Genomic DNA, 22,974 nt, shown 5'->3' on the forward strand with positions numbered 1-22,974 from the left:
ACCCATTTCCGAGCCTCGGTGAGCATTTTCACGACAAAATTCATTGTTTCCACATCAAAATCTATCATTTTAGCAAAAAAAAAAAAAAAGGTGATAAATGGCAGGCACTGGAGTGACCCATAGGGCTAAAAATAGCCGGCATGTGGTGGGTTAAGTTAGGTTAGGTTGTCTGACGCAACTGACAGCAAACCCTTTTATGTATCCTCCTACTTTCTCTTTACTCATCTCAAAGCCAAAGGTGGCTGTTGTGTATTTGTACACAATGACCTATCTTGCACTTGTGTACCTGAACTTGATTCTTCTGAATTCTCTACTCTCTGTCTTCGGCTCTCCTGTCATTCCCTAACTAAATGTATCTGCGCTGTTTCCTTATCTCCTAATTATACTATCAAAAACTCTTCAACTGTCTTACATCTATGATGGAACACATTCTATCCATTTCTCCTTTCTCTGAAATCTCCATTCTAGTAGATTTCAATGTTCACCACCACCTTTGGCTCTCCTCTCCTTTCGCTTATCCACGTCGTGAACAAGCCTACATCTTTTCTATCCTTAATGACCTAGAGCAGCTTGTACAGCACCCTATCTGAATCCCTGACTGCCCTGGAGAAAGCTCCAACATTACTGACCTCTTTCTTACATCTAATCCTTCTGCTTACACTGTTAATCTTTTCTCTCCATTGGCCTCCTCTGATCATAGCCTTGTTACCATAACCTGTCCTATCACTCTGATATGGCCTGTGGACCCTCCAAAGAAACGTCATCTGTGGCATTTTGGAGCTGCAGATTGGGAGGCCCTCAGGCAGAACTTCTTTTTTTTCCGTGGAATGATTATTGCTTCCATGGCTGGAAGCCATCTGAGTGTGCCTTGCCCATTACGGCAGTTATTCTCTCAGGCATGGAAGCATACATTCCTTTCTCATATCCTTTGACTAATGCAAGGAAGCCTTGGTTTAATCACATTTGTTTTAATGTTGTCTGCAACAAGGAGAAGGCCTATAAAAGGTACCAGAGGCAACCCACCCCTGAATCACATTTTTTTGTATGTTTCTGCCTGGAATCGTGCCAAGTCTGTTCTTTGCTCTGCCAAAAAATAATTTCATCCGTACTAATGCTTTCAACTCTCCAACTCGAATTCCTCCCGCTCCTTCTGGCACCTTGCCAAAAACCTTTCTAACAACTACACCTCATCATCCTTCCCTCCTCTCTTCTACTCTGATGGCTCTGTAGCTGTTTGTTCTATGGATAAAGCAGATGTCTTTGCTCAGACTTTCTCCTCCAATTCCACATTTGATGATTCCGGTGCTGTTCCTCCATCACTTCCCCCCTCTGACACTCTCATGGCTGACATAAAAATTTCTTCAGCTGATGTATTTTCTGCCATCACTGGCCTCAATACCAACAAGGCATATGGGCCTGATAGAGTCCCTCCTGTTTTCCTCAAGAACTATGCTTCTGTGCATACACCCTGCATGGGTAAAGTCTTTCGCCTTTGTCTTTCAACTTGTACCTTTCTTTCTTGCTGGAAGTTTGCTCACATTCAGCCGGTCCCAAAGAAAGGTGACCATTCCAACCCTCTAACTATCATCCAATTGCTTTAACATTCTTTGTCTCAAAAGTTTTCTAGTCTGTTCTTAACAGAAAAAATTTAAAGCATATTTCCAATTACAGTCTTCTTTCTGATCATCAGTATGGGTTCCGTCAGGGATGCTCCACTGGCGATCTTCTCGCGTACTTTTCAGACTCCTGGTCATCCTCCTTTCGGGACTTTGGCGAAAGCTTTGCCATTGCACTTGACATCTCAAAGGCTTTCGATCGAGTCTGGCATAAATCTTTAATTTCCAAACTGCCCTCTTACGGTTTCTATCCCTCTACCTTTGTCTTCATCTATAGCCTCCTTCTAGTTGTTCTATAGCTGCTGATGTAGACGGCCATCGTTCTTCTCCTTGATCTATCAACAGTGGTGTTCCTCAGGGCTCTGTCTTATCACCAACTCTCTTTCTTTTATTCATCAATGGTCTTCTAAGCTGTACATCTAACCCTATCCACTAGTACACTGACGATTCCACCCTTCACCTTTCCATTCGGTTACCGCAACATCCATCTCAGCAGTTACCTCAACAAACAAGGGATGAGGCTATGACACATCTAATGTCTGACTTCGCTCGTATCTCTGACTGGGGCAAAAATAATCTTGTTAATTTTTAATGCATCAAAGACTCAGATTTCACACCTATCAACCTGTCAAAATCATCCACAAGAGTACCCATTAATGTTTAATAATATCCAGCTCAATCCAGCATCATCCCTGAACATGCTTGGGGTTTTATTCACTCGGGACTTATCTTGGAAAGATCATATTGCATATCTTGTAAAATCTTCTTCCATGAGATTACGTGTGCTTAGCTGACTCCGTGCCTTTTTTTTTTTTTTAACCCCTGCACGGTTGTTAACTATACACGGGTTTTATTCGTCCCTGTTTAGAGTACAACTCTGATGTGTGGTAAAACTCCGCACATACAGCTCTTCTCAATAGGGTGGAGTCAAAGGCTTTTTGTCTCATTAACTCTCCTCCCCTTACTGGCTTCCTTCAACTTCTGTCTCTTCACCGCACTGTTGCCTCTCTATTTCTTTTCTATCACTACTTCAAAGGTCACTGCTCCTCTGAACTGTCTGCTTGCATCCCTCCACCTCTATGACGAGTGCGTAGCACCTATCTAGCAACAATCTCCCTTTCCTTTTCTGTCCAACTCTCTAATGCAAGAGTTAACCGTTACTCCCAGTCCTTCATTTATGCAACAGGTCATCTCTGGAACTGTCTGCCTCTGTCTGTATTTCCTACTTCCTATAATCTCCGGTCTTTCAAACGCAGTGTGTCCAGGCATTTCGAAATGAACGGATCTTGAATTTGGCTCTCTTTTGTATTGTTTTTTGCTTTTTCTGGGAGGAATCTTTTTTTATGAGCTCAGCCTTTGGTTCCTTCTTCCTCACATAAAAAAAGATGAACTCTTAACAACTTAGCATTCATATAAATTAATCTAACTTAACCTAACTGACCTTACCTAGCCTAACCTAAACTTAACTTAAACTATCCTAGCATAACCGTGCTTTGGTTAGTAAGATTGTTAGGTTAGTTTAGAAGAATGCTTAGCAACTTAGCCTTCATACAAATTAACCTAACTTAACCTAACTAACGTAGCCTAACCTAACCTAAACTTAAACTAAATTATCGTAGCATAACCCCGCATTCTCTAACCACAGCCTAAATCAGCGGTTCCCAACCTTAGGTCGCGACCCAAATCACGGTCGCAGGGGGTCCTCAGTAGGGTCGCGAGGGGCTCTCAGATAATTTTAAAAATGAAATACTTATCTTAAACTCATAAGCAAGTTTTTACTAAATATTCAAACTGTATAGTAGTATAGTAAGTTTGTCCTACAAATAAATATTGAAAGAAAATTGTTTCTTTATACATGAGAATTTTTCACTGGGGCATACAGTAGAAGCACTAGTAGGAGCGGGTGGAGGCACAGTGGTAGAAACTGACAACTCGAGACAGCCTGACGCGGCAGTGTGTGGCAAATCGGGTTGTATTACGTAATATTTTAGGAGGTTAGGCTTGGTGTTACAGGTACTGGGGGTATACATTTTGGTGGAGCGTAGTGTTACATATTTTTGTTATGTCACAGGAGTGTTTTTACTAGTATTGCTTCACCAATCCTGTTATGTAAAATACTTCCTTTCTTTGCAGGGTTTCTCAGTCTTAAAAATGGCAAAATGCAGTCTTCCATACAAGCCTGAATTTCTGAATTTGGGCTTCACTAAGCTGAGAGACTGGTCTGGCTTAGCTCGTCCACAATGTTTACAATGCATGCAAATTTTTGCAAGTGAATCAATGAAAGAAAACAAACTGAAGCGGCATCTGCAGTGTTCATCCTAATTTCATTGACAAGCCTCTCAGTTTCTTGAAGGAAAAAGAAGTAAACGCAAAACGCATGAGACTTGATGCCCCAACAAATTCAGTATTTAAGTGTTTCTATGGAAAAAATAACAAAAGCATCATCTGAGGGTGCATGGTAAATAGCACGTTGCAAGAAGCCACATACAGATGGTGAAGAATTTGTTAAACCAGCTGCACCCGCCATTTTTAGGACTGTTTGTGGAGAAGAAATTGCTAAAAAAACTTGAATTGGTCCAACTTTCAGACAACACCATAAAACAAAGAATAGATAGCATGTCACGAGATATTCTTGAACAAGTTGTGAACGGTCTGAAACAGTCAGGGAAGTTTGTGATTCAAACTGCTGAACCTGTAGATATCGAAGATATCTCACAACTCATGGTGTTTGTACGGTACAAAACAGATGATGACACTGTGGAAGAGTTTTTGTTTGTTAAGCGACTTAGAACCACCACAACTGGCCAAGACATATTCGAAACGCTCATTGAGTTTTGGAAGCAGCATGATCTTGACTCGGGTGCTTGCTGCACTATTTGTTGTGACAGTGCTCCAGCCATGATGGGAAGTCGTGTAGGATTTTGTACTAGGGTAAAAACAGTTAACCCAGATGTTGTTATCATTCACAGCTTCCTTCATCGAGAGAATATGGCGACACAGGACATCCAGCCAGAGCTTCACTCCGCTTTACAGGATGCTATAAAAGTTGTGAACTTCTAGTCAAAAGCACTGAATTCTCGACTATTTCAGGTTATGTGTGAAGAAATGGGTTCCCCATAGCAGCACTTACTCTATCACTCGGAAGTCCGATGGCTGTCTCGTGGAAAAATCCTTTCACGTGTCGTCATGATGAAAATGGAAATTAAACTTTATCTAAGAGAGAAGAATCACCCTTTGGCTGACCACTTCAGAGATGAAGTTTGGTTGGCGATGCTGGTTTACATGAGTGATACATTCCAGCATCTGAATGACCTGAATTCTGAAATGCAAGAACGAAATCAGACCATGGTTGATATAGATGAGAAGATTTCTTGTTTTAAAAGAAAACTAGCTCTTTGGCGGAATTAAATGACAAGAGGAAAAATATGAGAGTTTCTTAATCTAAATGAATTTCTTGAAGACGCTAAAGAAGTATCTATCAGCGATTTAGTGGAAACTTTTCAGAAACACTTATCGAACTTAAGGACACAAATGGATCGGTATTTGCCTCAAAATACTGATGTCGAGAAGCTCAGTTTGGTTAGAAATCTTTTGATGTAGATATCAGTGAATTTGAGAGCGATATTCATTGACTTTCAGGGAAGGGAAGTGCTACGGCAGAAATTTACTCAGGTTTCATTATCACAGTTTTGGGTCCAGCTGAAAGGTAAACCTGTTCTGTCTCGAGAGGCAGAGAAGGCCCTACTTCCTTTTCCAACTACTCAGTTATGTGAGGCGGGGGTTTTCTAGTTTAGTAGCCATTATGACTACAAAAGATCTCGTTGTGACCCACAACATGACTTGCGTTGTGGCCTAGCCATCAATATTCAGCCCAGAATAAGTGATATGACCAATAAGGTACATCAAGGTAGTCATTAAAATTCGAAGGATATTGGATTTTTCAGTTACGTGTAATAATTGTTTCTTATTGCATTTACATCACTTGCTGTTTTGGTGTCTACACATATATGCATTTTGGTTAATGTGTTTGGTAATGGAGAGTACATATTAACACATCTGCATGTGAACCATCAGTGCCCGGAATGATGTAATTTATTTAATTTCATGCATGTCATATCTATTAATTATGATTATTAGAACGGAAAAAAAAAAAATAAATAAGGCTTCACAATATTGTTCATTTTTCCGTTCTTTCGTGTATTAAAGTTTCTGTTGGTTTGTGTCGTGAATTAGGATACGTCAACATTTCTGTAGTTGAAATAATGTTTTACCAGTGCTTTAATAATTTCCCAATATGCCTATAATTATACAGGAAACAGAAAACTATTTTCTTTTGTACATGTCAATGCATCAAATTTCTTTTATTAATATGGATTAGAATAATGAAACACACCAATTTACAAAGAATACTAAGCTAATGCTTATTTACCTTATTTTATTATATGCCTGAGGGTCACGAATATATATATATATATATATATATATATATATATCATCGAATCCTACATTGCCCCATGAGGAGCGTAGGAGCCCGGGTCTAGGCAGTTGGTCCTGGCATTTAAGATGAGAGTGACCAACCTCACTCATCCCTGAGTGGTATTACGTGAGCAATAAACCCCAACCACTCCTTGGATATAAACCTTCACCGGCTCAATCCGATTGGAGCACAATAATTACCCACTAAACCACCAGGCGCCAAAACTTGGTTATAGGGTTACCAATCAGCGTAGTAAATAGTTTCCTGGTGTGCAGGAAACCATTTGGCTTGTCGCTCAGTGTAGAGTAACCCACAGGCAGAAAGAAGAGGAAAGAAAGAAGGAATGAAAGACAGAAGAGGGAGTGTAAAGTCACCTGTAGGCAGAAAGACGAGGAAAGACTGAAGGAACGAAAGACAGAAGAAGATGGAAGGAAAGAAGGATGGAAGAGAGGACAGGGCAGACACCCGAGAGCAGCACTACTGATTGAGTGAATGGTGAGCGCCCCCACCTACCACAATATATATATATATATATATATATATATATATATATATATATATAGCAGTAGGCGGATGCGCTCATCATCCACTCAGTGTATTGCTGCTCTCGAGTGGCTGCCCTTTCCTCTCCTCCATCCTTCTTTCCTTACATCCTCTTCTGTCTTTCCTTCATTCTGTCCTCGTCCTTCTGCCTACGGGTGACTTTACATTCCCTCTTCTGTCTTTCTTTCATTTATTCTTTCCTCTTCCTTCTTCCTAGGGTGACTGTACACTGAGTGACCAGCCAAATGGTTTCCTGTTCATCAGGAAACCATTTACTACACTCGGTGGTAACCATATAACCAAATTTTGTCGCCTGGTGGTTTATGGATAATTTCGGCACTCCAATTGGTTTGTGCTGATGAAGATTTATATCCAATGGGTGGTTGGGGTTTATTGTTCACGTAATGCCACTCAGGGATTAGTGAGGCTGGTCAATCTCATCTTAAATGTCAGCCCCAACTTGCCTAGCCCCGGGCTTCAACGCTCCTCATGGGGGAATGTAGGCTTTGATAATGAACGAATATATACATATATATATATATATATATATATATATATATATATATATATATATATATATATATGTATGAGCCTGTATGGTACAGTGGTAGAATGTGCGTTTCGCACGCTTGTGGACGAGGGTTCGTCTCCTGCCAGAGTTGTAAAAACTATGGGGATCTTTCACTGAGCCACTTGCTACTTTGGCGGACGTAAGGGGTGCTGTGGTTGAACAAGTGTCACATACTAGTATGCTTGCACCCAATCGGCTTAAGGCGAACCGAACTTGGTTCAGAGACTACACACACATCCAAAGCCACTACAGCACTACAATTACACTTACAGGCACTTCTCACCCTACAGTACATACTGGCTTTACCAGACAGCCTAAGCCACTGGATAGAGATACATTGGCTGTATCGTCCCTGCTTCGGTAGGGATAGGCCGGTCCTGCAGTGGACCTCAACGGCTGCTGCTGATGATGATATATATATATATATATATATATATATATATATATATATATATATATATATATATATATATATATATGTAAGTCGTATGTATACGTGTACGTGTGAAAGACTCGTGAAAACCTGTTGTCTTTTCCTACGTACCCGACATTTATAGACACAATTTTTTTTTTTTAAATAATGTTCTAGGTGTGGACGTGTTTTGAAGTACCGTTATTATAAAAGCATTGTGAATCCCGCTCAGACAGCTTTTGGCGCCAATGTTTCAGTATTCATGATCGTTGTGTTGAACTATTAGCACATTGGGAATGTTTTGTGCACTTAAATCGCGAAAGGGCGTCCTCAGTCGCTACTTCTGCATCTGTACTGTTGTCATATAAACGTCATTGTTACCATGCGAAAGTCAGTTGAGGGCTGAAATTTACGTGAGCAGGGTCTGTCGAGGGAATACCTTAATATTTGTTTTCGTTCCCGTTATGTAAGCTCCACCATTGAACCGCATCTACACCTGCACACCCGTATACCCATAACTCAGATAAGTCTTAGTTCATATATCATAGTTAGGAATTATTGTTATTGTTGTTGTTATTATTATTATTATTATTGTTATTATCTGTTTTTTTATGGGTTTGAGACCCCACGTGTCCTGCCCAACATTTTATCTATTGTTTACTTATTTTTAGGATTTCAGGGTATTATCGTGCATAAAATATTCAATTTGTTTTGATAATATCTCTTTCTGTGACATTTCTAGTAATTATTTTTCTATATTAGTTGTTCATTATTGTTCATTCATTATCCATTTGTAAAATTTAATTTTTTATATTATTTTCTTTTCTTTTTTTAATCCCCCTAGTTCCCCGTGATTTTATTATTGATCGTGGGATGAGAACCTGAGTTATTGCTCTGAAGTGGGCCTTTCTTTGCTTAAAATTTCTTTTTCATTCAGTATAATTTTTATTCCTTTATAACGCAGTCAGATCACCATAAACACTTTAATATCCTTTGCTCCACTTGAGAGTAGTGTGTGTGTATATATATATATATATATATATATATATATATATATATTAAATGTATATAAACAATGGCAAATCTACAATGGTGAGTTGTATTGTTGTATCAAGAATCGGCCAGATGTGTTGTTCTTGCTACATATTTTTATGATACATATTTACATGCTAAAAATGGATATATGTATATTTATGGTGCACAGTTTATATTCAGATTAATACTGCACTATATTGTAACCCCACATTTTGTTATTTGCTATAATATTATATACAGTATTAACCCGCGGTGTCCCTTCGACGTTCTTTAATGTCCACACGTTTTATCACTGCCAATCCCGTTGACATACATAAACACGAATCAAATGCAAGGTCCCTAGTTTACACAATTTTCAATTTTCGCGAGTGATTTTTGGTACGTATACACGTGACACCTTCCTCTACAAGATGCCAGGCAGGGACAATGCCTTACTCAGCATGACCTCCTCCCCCCCTTGCACGCCATTGTCTCAGCAGTTCACCTGTTATCAGTGACCTTGCCAGGCAAGTAAAGCCATGTCATGCCACAGTACGAAATTCAGGGCCAAAGTAATTCCCCAATTAATGACAATGTGGAGGACAAACTTTACATAGCATTAGAGGAAGAAACAGTCAGAAATGATGATCAGGTAATGTGGCAAAAAAAGGTCAGGTATGGTGATGAGTTAGTGAGTGAAACAATGCTTATAATGCCTATATTACTGCTTGAAAACCAATATACTCTCATACTACATATAAATTCGTACCAAATAAATAAATAAATACCGTTTATGAGTGGTGTGAAATAGTTATCCTCCCATAGAACTCGTTTTCTTTGGTGCCAGCCTGTTAGAAAACCCAGTAAGGTAAGGAGGTACTCCCACCTGTATCGAGTATTTTAAACCTCAGGTGAGCGATTTCTCTATGATTTTTCGATGTTTCTCACCAAAAGCGGAGGTTTGAGCCCCCCCAAAAAAAAATTCAAAAAATGGTCGGGATTGGGGCGAGTCAGTGGTGGAAAAGTGGTCGAGATGGGGGGGGTTAACAATATTTCCAATATTTACTCAGTTGGTCTTACTTGTAAAGCATAGGCTTTGAAAACTGATTTAAGTTCGCAATCCTAGCTTGCATTCTTTCCATGCCAATAGTAATATAGCTAATATGATGGAGAAAAATATAATGATGAGTGGAGCTGGATTATAAACATAATGTGGATTGAACTTAATCCTACTATATTTCTCCCAAGGTTGCTTTGTTTGATTGAGTTGCATGGTTTCAGACTTGGATGAAGTCAATTTAATATATGTGCTCATAATTAAGTTCATCTTAGGTAATGGCTGGAAATACTTATGTTTGTGGTTTAGAATAGCATAGTGGTTTTTAGTAGGTAAAGTGGACAATGTAGGTGTTAGTACAGAACAGTAATCCGGTGATATATATCAACCAGATGCTGACATATGAGTTGGAGGTGTATCTGGGTAAGTTACAAAAAACGATGTATTTTAAGTGAAGTAGAAAAACTGTGAATGCCCAATGCGTTGATAATAGATGATTTATCTGGAGCAAATGTGAAGTTGCAGTGATGATGGATGTTATAATTCTTTTTGATAGCCATTTCACAAGGGACTATCTCTGCTGGCTGAAACGTGAAGATGTACACAGGACAAAGGTGATATGCATGCAGTGGAGTGTGGCATTAATATTCAATTACTGTTTCACAAGCGAAGGTGATTGTCCTGTTTCTTGGAGACCACGATTAGGCCTGCTTCTGATTTGGCGTTGATGGTGACTAATAAGTCATCTTTTTCAGAAGGATAGACCGTGAAAATGAATGGTACATGAATATTGACTTTGGTGTAAGTGTTGCTTCTAAGTATGGGCAATATAACATCAGATTCCTTTCCTCAAACAAAGGCTTCAAACCATGCTAATTTCGCCTCGACTACTTATTTGACCTACATTGTGAATGGGAAGATAATTAATGGTGATCCTTCCGTCACCAGCATTAGTAATTCCTTTCATGAGAAATTGATAATGAGCTATAGTGTTGTCTAGCTGAAGTGCTGTTATGTCATTGTTCTGTGACCACTGAGAGGTACTGGAAAAGTGTATTATTTCCTCCCAGTGCACTTACTTTCTGCACAATATCTTGGGATGATATCTGTCTTTCATAGGTTCTTTACAGTAGTCAACATTACACTGTTCTGGGGATCAGTTAGCTTGTGATCATATGAAAAATATTGTAATTTTGTTAAATTTGTTATTTATTTCTTCAGCATGATTTCCTGTAGCCAAACCAAAAATATTACCTAGAATTGCTCCTCCTAGATCGAACAAACCACGTTTGCTACGTGTATTTGTGGTCATGTTGTTTCCCTGATTGTGTGAGACCCATGTATTGGGATGTCCTGGATCATGGTTAGCATAATTCTCTCAGCCTGTTCTAGCTTCCAGTCTCCTAACTGAATGTTTTCAGCCACTTCCTGTGTTGGATGAACATATCAGGAGAAGCCTTCTAAGTGGCAATGCTATATTCTGCAACATGACTGGTAGGTTGTACAGTACGTCCAAACGAATTTCATTACTCACTATTTCTTGTGCAATAGCTGCAGGGGAGTAGTGAAAGGAGGGGGGGGAGGAGGCGGCTGCCCCCGTTGAGGGTCTTGAAATCGTTTGGGGCTAAAATAATAATAATAATAATCTTTAAAAATAAATAAATGAATAAATAAAACACTTTCTATATATACATACATGCATACATACTACATATAACGAGAGAGAGAGAGAGAGAGAGAGAGAGAGAGAGAGAGAGAGAGAGACTCATGCTGAGTCAACGTCGTACAGACATATTTTTGGATCGGTTCTCAGAGAGAAAAGCAAGAAGACTGAATCTCTTCTTATGAATATACAATACTATCATGGCATGCAAATTTGCTGATAGCATTTTTATGTAACTAGAAGTGGCGTATGGTAGGTGGGGACACCCATCATCCACCCACTTAATGTAGTGGTACTCTGTTTTAGGGTAACACTACTGTACATTGAAAGACAAACCAAATGATTTCCTGTAAATCAGGGAAGCATTTACAGTTCTGGGTGGTAACCATATAACCAACCAACACGTGTTCCCTACGTGGGTTGGCGAAGTGTTAGTGCCCCTCCCCAAAAAACAACTAACTAAAAATACGAACAAGAAGCCTCGGACCAGGATTGTCCAAAAAAATGACGACTAAGGACCGAACAAAGAACATGATACGGATGGCGACGTGGAATGTAAGGGATGCAAATGATGAGGTGAAAGAGAGAGAGATTGTGCAGATGCTTGAGGGTGCGAAAGTGGATGTACGTGGATTAACTGAAACTAAATGGGATTGAGAGAGTGTGAGAGAATGGAAGTATGGATGGGATATAAGTGCGGGAGTAGGCGAGAATGAGAGGGCAAAAGAAGGTGTGTGTATTGTGAGTAACAGATGGAAGGAGAATATAAGAGAGTATGGATCAGTTGGCTCAGGGATTGTGTGGGTAAGATTGAAAGTTGGACTTCAAATGTGGGCAATTGTGTGCATGTATGCATCAACGCATGATCATGCAAGCAGAGTGAGAGAAGACTTCTGGACAAATGTGGAAGTGTGCATGGAAAAGTCTGAAAGGAATGAGAGAGTGTTCTTGACTGGTGATATGAATGGTACAGTAAAGTAGGGAATCTGAAAGTGGATGGAGTAGTTGATAAGTGTGGTGCATCTGCTGAGATAGATGAGTGGCAATGCTTTAGTGGACATTTGTGCCGGGAGAAGGTTGGTGATAGCCAATACTCTCTTCAGGCACAAAATGGTCCACAGGTATACATGGCGAGTGATGATATGGGTGAGTAGTGAACTGAATGAAAGGAAGGTAATGATTATGTATGTGTGGATGAAAGGATGCGTAGGTGTACAATGGATTCAAGAGCATATAGAGGGGGAGTGGATTTTCTAACCACCAATTGGTAGTGGTCAGAATCAAGGTCCAAGTAAAATGAAGAAATAGAAGAAGGAAAAGATGGGAGGAAGGAGTAGATGCAAGGAGAATGGACATTTTACAAGAGGATGGGAAAAAGGCAGAATATTAGAGAGAAGTGGAGGAACGATTGGGTAAATATGGATTCGAGCAGATGGGAGATTTGGAATGTATGTGCAAAACATTTGCAGAAGAAATATGTGCAGCATGAGGTGGTGTGGGGGATGAAGAGAAGACGAAAGAGGGTGCAAGGAACAGCATGGTGGAATGAAGAGGTGAAATAGGCTGTGGCATAAAAGAAGATAGTATACTGTATAATGAATGGATGAGAAATAGGGGCGTTGAAGTTGAGAGGCGGAAGAGAGAGTTATATGTAGAAAAGAAGAGAGAAATTAAAAGAATATTAGAGTAAGAAGAGAGTGGATGAGGAATTTGGAAGGAATTTGAGTGTAAAGTGAATAATCAATTCCGTGCTATATATGAACCAAGCAGTTAAAAGTTAATTTGTCTCACCTGTCGGTACACCATCCCTATCATGCCCGTCCATTCCCCATCACTGTTCATCATCCCCCACTGCCCGTCACCTGGCTCCACATATTTAATTCTGGAATGCATAATGAAATTGTTGCTGTGAAGATTCATGTTATAGTACATAAGTTTGACGCAATTTTCAGTCAAAAAACAAAAACAAAGAAAATCGTGCTACACAGATCGAGTTAATAGCAAATTGTATTACATGAAAATCGTCATCAGTATTATCATTTGCTAATAAATGGCATGAGTAGGATACAGAAACAGTAGTAGGAATCTTGAGAACAACGCTGCAGAAACGTACAACACATCCAGTCATTCATCAGTCTTTCTTTCGAAAAAATTTTGCTCCAAACATATTTACGAGAAGTTCATATTGACAGCAATGCTCTCCATCATGTTGTTTCTGGAGTCGAGGCTGATGACTTTCTTCTCCCCGGGGTAATCTGGGTCGTCGATGGTCACAGTGGTTCTAGTTGGTTCCACCATCCTTGACACCACCACGCGAGGGCGGTGGATTAACCTTGGTAAAAAAGAAAAAAATAATATGTTTTTCCCTGCAAATGACTTTAACCACCACAGTAACCCTACCCTTCTTCAATCAGATGCCATGGTAGTCTTCAACTCATTTATGTTAGTTTCAAATTATAACCGCTCATTAATTTAAACAAGGTGTTCATCCTTAGTCTATCCCATTCATAAATGTGTCTTAAGTTGCAAAAAGTTTCGAACTAGCAAGATTAAAACACAAAATACGTCATAGGAGTGATTAGGTAAAGAGGAATTCTAATATTCAAACAATGAAAAGGTATGCACTTTAATAACACTCTTGAGGCCCAACACGCAAAAGCAAAACATGTCACTGAGGGACCCATACACATCGTTGCGTGGGATCACAAATTCCAAGTTACGCTGTGGTAGGTCATCTTAAAATTTTTATTAGCACATGTGCACCCAGTTGCCGAATAAGTCAATTATCAGAAACGTTATAATATCCTTGGGAACCCTTGAATACAGGACTGCCAGCTTTCTGCTTATGCAGGCAGTCTGTTTTCTATTCCAGGAAAGAAACGTGTCATCCGCCGTTTTTAGCCACTTTGAAAAATAATCTGTCTCTGGTTGTAATTATTATCTGTGTATGGATTGATACTCTACGATTCCGCATTAAAATCCAACACTTCAATATTCTGTAGGTTAAAACCCACTATGAAAAGTGTGTGTGTACACATTTTGCCCACAACTGAGATTTTCTTAAAATTCGTTCAACTCCGAGATTACTGGTTTTATTCAATTTCTGACCATTGCATAAGATTTCTGGAAACATCATTCCATTCACATCATTTGCTTTAATACATCAGTTATCGAAGTGACCTGCCATTCAATTTTCACTTTTAGTCATCAAAATGTTGTTTTTATTTATAGCCATATTCAAAGTTGGAGGAGTTCTTGAAGAAACTCAGCATTTTATACGTTTGAAAACCTAGGTTTCTTAACGATACTACTTCATGTACACGCCGAAAAACGCTCGGAAAAAGTTAGGCTACTAGGCGTGATTTCTGCCTCAGCACACGTGCGACCCAGCTAGTTTATGAAGTATCTTAATTTAGATAAAAATATGGGTGGAGACTTTAAGGGTAAAGGCATACATTCTTCACCTTAAGTCATAATAAACCACTCATTGTGTTGCCCTCACAAATTTCATTCATTTTTTTTTTAATAGATAAGCAAAAATCTATGTAGTGTGAAACTAATGTGCTCTTTGTTATTAAGTAGTAATATCTGATAAAAATATATTACCTTGAAAATTTTTCAAAATAAAATGAGGTCGAGGATTTCGTGGCAAATCCTTTGCCAGGTAACCAGGTGGCTATTGTCAGTGGTTGAGTTCCTGGCTGACTATAGGGCAGCTCAATGTAAATTTTAACCCTGAAATGAAAAAGTAAATTTTGAGATTATTGTTCCCAACAGCCTAGATATTACTCAGGAATAAGGCAAACATAATGCAAAAATATTGTGAAAAATTGAACAGTTAAGCATTTTTTATATAATGAATGGAGGGAGGAAAAACAAAGGAAAAAAAATAAGTCCACGTGCCAAAAGGCATCCTCCATTCATAAAATTTATAACAACTGGATTAAAACTGAAGTGGATTAAATGTTTGTGGGAAGCAACTCCCAGGAGTGAATTCCAGAGAGTAGTAGTTCTGGGGATAAATGAATTTTGATAAGCAGAGGTTCTGCATTGTGGGGGAGACATGGGCGCTCCCAGCTGCCCAGGCATTTCGGGAGAAAATGTGAAGGGAAGGCACATTTGAAGCCAGTTCGTCAGAGCACTTACGGTAAAAATATCGATAACATAATGCTAAAGAAGCAACACATCAACGTACTGATAATGGAGGAAGGTCCTACTGAATGGCAGGATTATTGATTAATATAAAGACTTTATTCTGAATTTTGTCCAACTGCCTCAGTGCAACCGCTCCACATCCACTCCACAATATTCGATCTGAGAAAGCACATGACTTTTGTATATTGTGGTCAACTGCTCGTCAGTGAAGAATTCACGAACTCTGTATATAGGTCTCAATTTTTTAGAAACATTTTTAGCATGGGATTTAACATAAGCTGTCCAGCTAAGGTTGGGGTTTAGAGTAACATGTATGATATCAATTGTAGTGGATATGGGAACAATGACATTTAAAATTATGTGAGAGTCTGAGGGATTCTTTTTGTTGGAGAAATAAATGTATTTAGTTTTCTGAGCATTAAATGAGACCAGATATATTTGTCCCCATTGATTAATTTTAGGAGGGTCCTGGTTCAGAGAAATTGCTGTGTTTATTTGGGATTTTACAATATAAAATTGTGTAAAGGAGGTACTAAATGTGAAAGAACTATGAAGGGTCGAGTCATCAGCGTAAGAGTGTATTGGGTTGTGAGTGACAGATAGGAGGTCATTTATATGAATGAGAAAGAGAGTTGGCGCCCAAACTGATCCTTGAGGTACGCCCGTATTTATGGAATGAAACCGAGAATAAATTCCATCTACCATGACCCGTATTTTTCTGTTATGAAGGTAAGAAGAAATTAGAGGAACCAGTGATGCAAGGCCATAGTGTGACATCTTAGACATATTCTGTCAAAAGCTTTTGAAACATCAAGTGCTATTGTGTGTGCTTCACAGTGTTGGTCTGTTTTTCTGTTAATCTTATGGGTAAGAAGGCAAAGAATGTCTACAGTTGACCGTTCTTGTCTGAATCCATACTGCCAATCATTGAATAATTTATTGATTTCTAGATGCTTGACTATGTTTTTGTTGATTAGTGTCTCAAAAACTTTACCGAGAACGGAAGATATTTCGATTGGTCTATAGTTTGATGGATCAGAAGTTGCCCCATTTTTAGGAACAGGATGGATATTGGCTTCTTTCCAAGAGGCTGGAAGACTTGAAGTACGGATACATAAGCGGCAAAATTTTGCCAATACAGGAGCCAACACTGAGGAGATTTGTCTGCTGAGAGATTCTGAAATGCAGCTCGTACGTTTCTGGTGTTAATCAGGAAAGGAGGTATTTGAGGGGAATCAAAATCAAGTACAGGAATATTGCGATTTTCTGTATTAGGGTTGAGTGTCTTGAAAATATGTCAACAAGAAGGTTGGCTTTTCCACGTGGGTCACTAGATGTCAATTGGGGGACTGTAACGGTGGAATGGAGAAGGTGGTAGTGAAGTTAATTTTGAATGAATTAAGGGTTGACCAGAATATTTTGTTATCATTTGGGTTGTTTAGTAGTTTGTTAGCTTGTCTAAGTAGAAAGTCTGATTTAGAAAGACTGATAATAGTTTTGGCATGGTTTCTGTTATTTCTATAATAGTTAAAGGCTTCTTTGGTTCTGGTCCATGTATAAGTGTTATAGGCTACTGTTTTATGTTCAGTTACTCTAGCATATTTGTGTTCAAACCATTTAGGAGAATTACATCTTTTTTTTGTAACTATGATGGGGAATGTTTCCATGCCGACTTTAATGAAATCCTGTATGTGGCCCAATGTGGAATTTGCATCTTGGGTGAAAAAGGAGGTCCAAGGAACATCCACGAAAAAAGTTTGGAGTCCCTCCCAGTCTGCCCTGTCGTAGTGCCATTTAGTCACCATGACGGGTTCAGAGCAGGAGGGTGTGGTAGGTGTTAAACTGCTGGCTTAAATCAGACAATGATCCGAGGATCCGAGGGGGAACTTCACTTCGACATAATTACCTGAATTGTTTGTTAGAAACGTCCAATAGATGGGGATTTTGATCGGGGGTTGTCTGGTAACGGGTGGGTTGACTGACTAACACTATGTATCACAGATGCCCAGACACTCAGACACAGTCAAATATACTCAGATCGTAAGTTCATATGCATTTTTGTCTGTAATTAAATGCATTGTTTATAAGTAACATCTAAACACATCCAAACTAACTCTTCATGGGGAACTGTACCAACCATGGTAATATTTGTTCACCATTTCATTCATATTTTGCATTACTTCATCCAGGATGCTTACTGTAAAAGGGAGATTCTACTTGTTACCAACCCTTAAAGTCTTTAAAAAAAAAGAAAAAAAGAGAAAAAGATTAAAACAGTAACCACAAGATTCGTTATCTACACATATTTAATCCAGGTTATTTATTTGCTGTCATGAATTCGTGAGACTGTGTATTCTACAAATTCGTGACATTGTACTTGGGTGAGAAAACCACGAACTCTAGTGGAATTCCCACTGTGTATTACTCAGTTTAACGTCCTCGTTTGCACTTCGATTGGGATAGTTTTTCAGAATATTCGTCACTGCTCCGAAAGTGACTGTTCTTATTTTTTATTTTTTTTTTTTGGTCAGACTCTGGGCATAGGCTTCACAGCATGCTATCAAGGCCCAGTAGTCCTCCTACATACCATACACCTCTACATGTCAACACTTCGGCACTAACACCCACCGTCCATACTGAATACATGCTAGGGCTGTCTCATATAGGAATAGTGTATTGGTATTAGCAGAGGTCTTTTTAACCCCTTAACCGCGGGTGTCATTCCAGAATGACGGCGACAAAACTGGACCAAACCGCGGGTGGCATTCTGGAATGATCGTGAATATTTTGAACACCGCGCGTTTTCCCGGCGCGCAAATATTCTCACGCAAGAGTAGCTGTCGAGTTCTTTCACGCCAGCCATCCCACACCTCCCTCCTCCAACCCCGAGGGGACCCCCCCCACCCCTGCCCTGACCCGCGTCAGTCAGTATCTGTCCAGCTCTGCGTGATAATGGCGCTCCGTCCCGACTCATCGTCGCTCGCTTCCTCCTCTACAATGTTTAGTGCTAGTGTTCCCTCTACCTCTACACCGGTAAAGGAACTGCCGACGGCGAGGCAGAAGGGGTTGAGCACTCCTGAAATTAGAACTGAGCTGGACAAAACAGTAAGTACTACTCTTGATTGTGGCAGTGAAAGTGACACACTCACAGCAAGCAGTGATGATTTGGCAGTGATTGGTGGTGAACCATTTTCCATTGATAGTGACAGTGATGAAAGTGATCGTGTTGATTCCCCCCACCACCCCCAACTTACTCTGGGAAAGGAAAGGCTCCTATGGGCAAATCTGGTATTGCACGTGGGAAGGGAGTGAAGCGCAGGCTCACGTCTCCCACACCAGGCCCTAGTACGCATTTCCCATCAATTTCCCGTTCCCCTAGCCCAATTGCCCTCACATCATCATCATCATCATCTGTCGTGCCCTCTCCTCAGTCTACATCATCTGAGGAGTACGAATTACCAAAGCCTGCAAAGCGAGGGAAGGCAGGCCGTGCAGGCCGTGCAGGCAGGCCTAGAACAAAGGGGATGCGTGGCAGTTGGAGGGCAAAGCTGGGCGATAAGCGAGGCGATAAGCGAGGTGATAAGCGGGGTAGAAAGGGTCAAGTTTCACCACGCACCAGGTCAGAAACCCCCCGCCTGCCCCCGCTCAGTTCCCTCACCCGCGCCACCCCCACTCACCGCCCCGCACTCACCCCCTCCCCGTTGCCTCCTGCCGCACCCACCTCCCGCTTGCCTCCTGCCTCACCTCCTGCCTCACCCCATTGCCTCTACATCAGCTCCTTCTCACGGGGAAACGAGTGAAATGCAACATGCCCCTGCCACTGAACCACGCACAGGGCAAGTTGATGCATTTGTTTGGACTGACGGTGGAGATTTCCAGCCACACAATCCACCGTTTGATATGACAAATGCTGGAATACAGCCTGCCTTCCCATGCAACGCAGGTGATGAGTTTGTTGATTACTTCCTGGCCTTCCTTGATGATGAAATTGTGCAGCATGTCAGCGATGAGACCAATAGGTATGCAACTCAGTGTGCAGCACAAGGGCTGGGACCTATTGGCTCGCCAAAGCAAGTGTCGTGGTTGCCTGTCGGGATCAGAGAGCTGTATGTTTTGCACTCATGTTTTTGATGGCCCATATAAAGAGACATGAGTTGGAGGAGTACTGGCTCGTGGATGACATAACTACTATCCCCATATTCGGGAAGTATATGTCACGGGATCGGTTCCGACAGCTGCTTGGATACCTGCACTTCGCTGATAATGACAACCCGTCCCAAACTGACCCTTTGTGGAAAGTGAGGGATTTCCTCAACAAGATTAGGGATCGATTTATGCGATTTTTCAGGCCTATGCAGAAAGTCGTCATAGACGAGTCCCTGGTATTGTTCAGAGGACGTCTCAAATTCAGGCAGTACATCCCCAGCAAACGCCACCGCTTTGGGATAAAGTTCTTTGTGCTGTGTGACTGTGAGACGGGGTATATAATGGATTTTGTCATTTACTCGGCTAGCACAATGGATGTGAACAGGAAAGACCCCCTTGGCTTCTCTGGCTCCGTTGTAAAAGTGCTGATGGAGAGGTATTTTGGTGGTAATCATGTGCTGTACACAGACAATTATTACACAGCACCGAAACTCTCCAAATACCTTGCTGAACACGGCATTGGCACTGTTGGCACTGTACGGAGCTATAGGAAAGAGTGGCCTAGTTTCCCCGAAGCATCATCATCATCCAGGGGAGATGTTCACCTGAAGAAGTCAGAAAAGCTTCTTGCGATCAGGTGGCATGACAAGAAGGTTGTCAATATGATCAGCACCATCCACAAGGGGGAAATGAAGAGAACTGGGAAGGTCAGCTACAGGACGGGAGAGCCAATCATGAAGCCTGATGCCGTCATTGATTATAATGTAAATATGAGACTCGTTGATAAGTCTGATATGATGATTGGCGAAATAGACTGTCTCAGGAGAAACACCCGATGGTACAGGAAGGCTTGCCTGCACATGCTCGATATGTGCATGCTCAATGCCTTCATTCTTTACAAGACACAAGTCGGGGGCATAAGGCAACCATCACTGAGACAGTTTTCCAAGACTGTCGTTCAGCAGCTACTTGAACGATTTGGTCAGGTGACGGCATTGATCCCGAGGCGACACTCTGACACACAACCTGACCGTCTTGAGTGCCGCAATTACATGAGCCGGCACCAGCTTGTGAAATTGCCTCCTAAAGCAGGCGGCAGGTTGTCACAGGGCCGCTGCAGAGTATGTTCAACCACCACACGAAGGCCTACGACGAGAAAAATGAGCACACACCAGTGCCTTGAATGCCAAGTCGCTCTATGTGTAACTCCGTGCTTTGCCGAGTACCACTCTCTGAGTAAATACTGAAAGTGACAGTGATATATAGTGATGCGACAGTGACGTGCTTTGCCAATAATTGTATAATGGATAATGTAGTAATAAGGGATATTTTGCCTAGAAAATAAAGGAAATATTGGCCAGTATAATAAGTGATATTGTAATAAGAGAATCTGCGGCACTTGTGGAATTCTGCGGCACTTATGTAATTCTGTGATGCGCCAGTGACGCAATATAGTAATAAGTGCATTGTAAATATAATGTACATTGCCCATATTATATGTAAAATAATATTAGAAGTTAGAAATAATGAAAAGATCGCAGGAAACGTCAGTGAGCGGGTGCCGCCGCAGTGAAGTGAGGCGCGGCCGCAGTGAAGAGCGGGCTCAGCCGCAGGGAAGTGCCTTTTACCTACCTCAGTGAACACAGAGTGGGTGTTTATCGTATGTACAGTGTTCATATATGTTTATATTACTATTATGAGAGAGTGGTTGGCATTTGGTACTGGTGTGTGGGGCGTAAAATAGTTATTTCACACCCCTCACTTCTAACGGCTCTCCCCGTCCTGTGAAAGTCAACGAAGTCATGAAACCTACATCAATGGAAAGCTGAAGGTTTGTACTTTCTAATGGTACCTTATTTTTTTCTCTAGCTTTATTCTGTGCAGAGTTATTAAGGTTTAAAGGTTTGTTTACATTTGGCTGAAACCCCCGCGGGAGAGGACAGTCAGACCAAAACAATACCCGCGGTTAAGGGGTTAAGACATGTCGGCGGGTCTTCTGGTAGATCAGTAAAGTCTGATTTAACGAAATTCAAATCTTTAAACTGCTCCCTACCCCAGCGGGGATTTGAGCCTGGGTCCGGTAGGACTGCAGGCCACCTCTCTACCGATTGAGCCACCTCCTTTCCCTTGATGCACGACACTGGTGCTTCACTGAGTGATTTTATTGTGTATGTACTGTATATCGTTCGCCCCCTCTCCATTGACCATTGAAGTTAGGCCACGCCTACTTCCGGTGAACATGGTCATTTCACTCCCATACCCGCCTGGGTTTAACAGTGTTGCCACTTCTACAGATTAATCTGTAATCTACAGATTTTGCTCTTTATTTCAGATTGCCAGATTTTTTGTGAAAAATGGGCTAAATCTACAGATTTCTATACCCAAAATCAATTTCAAATAAAATTGTGAATTTGGAATATAAGAATATTAATTAAACTTCATAATATTTTGAGTTATTCATTGAAATTCGCTTATAATTACATTCTTTGTTGTTGGCCATCTACTGGCCGCTTTCGGAATTAGCAAAATAAACAAGTTTGCCCCATCGCACGTGAATCTTGAGGCTAAGATCGAGAAAGGTTTGTTGCCTATTAACATATATTTTGGTAATTGTCTCATGGTGTTAGTTAGTACTGAACTATGTATACTGCTGTGCACTAAGAAACCATAATATATTCGGACCTGGACCCAAAACAAATAAATACCGGAATGGCTTTGATGGATGGAATATGCTTGGATGCTTTGGTTTTGGGACCCAAAATAATGACATACCAGATGGAATATGCTTGCATGCTTTGGCTTTGGGACCCAAAACAAATAAATACCAGAGTGGCTTTGGTGGATGGAAAATGCTTGGATGCTTTGGCTTTGGGACACATAATAAATGAATACCAGAATGGCTTTGGTTGTAGGACTATGCTTGGATGCTTTAGCTTTGCATGTGCTTGGTATTATTTTGTTGTATTCTATATTTATAGGTGTCAGCATGGATGAAGACAATGAGGAATACAATTCTCAAGATGAGAAGAAAACTGGTGCTGTAAAGAAAAGGAGATATGTAGGGAAATACAGCACAGAATTTGAGCGTGATCCACAGTTGAGAGGCTGGGTAAAAACTAGTGCAAAAGGAGAAGATTATGCATACTGCATTTTTTGTGATGTTCACCTGAAACTTACTGCGGGAAAAAGTGATATCAAAAGGCACAGTGAAAACAAAAAACACCTAGCTAATTCAAAGGCAGCTCAAGGTCAGAGTTCATTAACAGCATTATTGGCTACCAAGGATGATTCTGAGGTCAAGGAAGGTGAATTACGCTCGG

The 22,974-nt window shown here is 40.6% G+C and overlaps 1 protein-coding gene across 1 annotated transcript in view; it reads right to left on the reverse strand.

Annotated features, from left to right (window-relative positions):
• The window catches only part of LOC145402565 (putative glutamate receptor), a 55,182-nt gene that overhangs the window by 23,692 nt on the left and 8,516 nt on the right, over positions 1–22,974 (reverse strand). The window contains exons 3-5 of the mRNA XM_080274568.1: positions 14,960–15,088; positions 13,527–13,685; positions 13,145–13,235 (exon numbers count right to left, since the gene is read on the reverse strand). Of these exons, the coding sequence (XP_080130694.1) occupies positions 13,145–13,235; positions 13,527–13,685; positions 14,960–15,088 (379 nt within the window). The remainder of the gene's footprint in view (positions 1–13,144; positions 13,236–13,526; positions 13,686–14,959; positions 15,089–22,974) is intronic.

This window comes from Coenobita brevimanus, chromosome 58 (genome assembly GCF_032717465.1).
Source record: "Coenobita brevimanus isolate Jiangsu-jjx chromosome 58, ASM3271746v2, whole genome shotgun sequence".
NCBI lineage: Eukaryota > Metazoa > Arthropoda > Malacostraca > Decapoda > Coenobitidae > Coenobita > Coenobita brevimanus.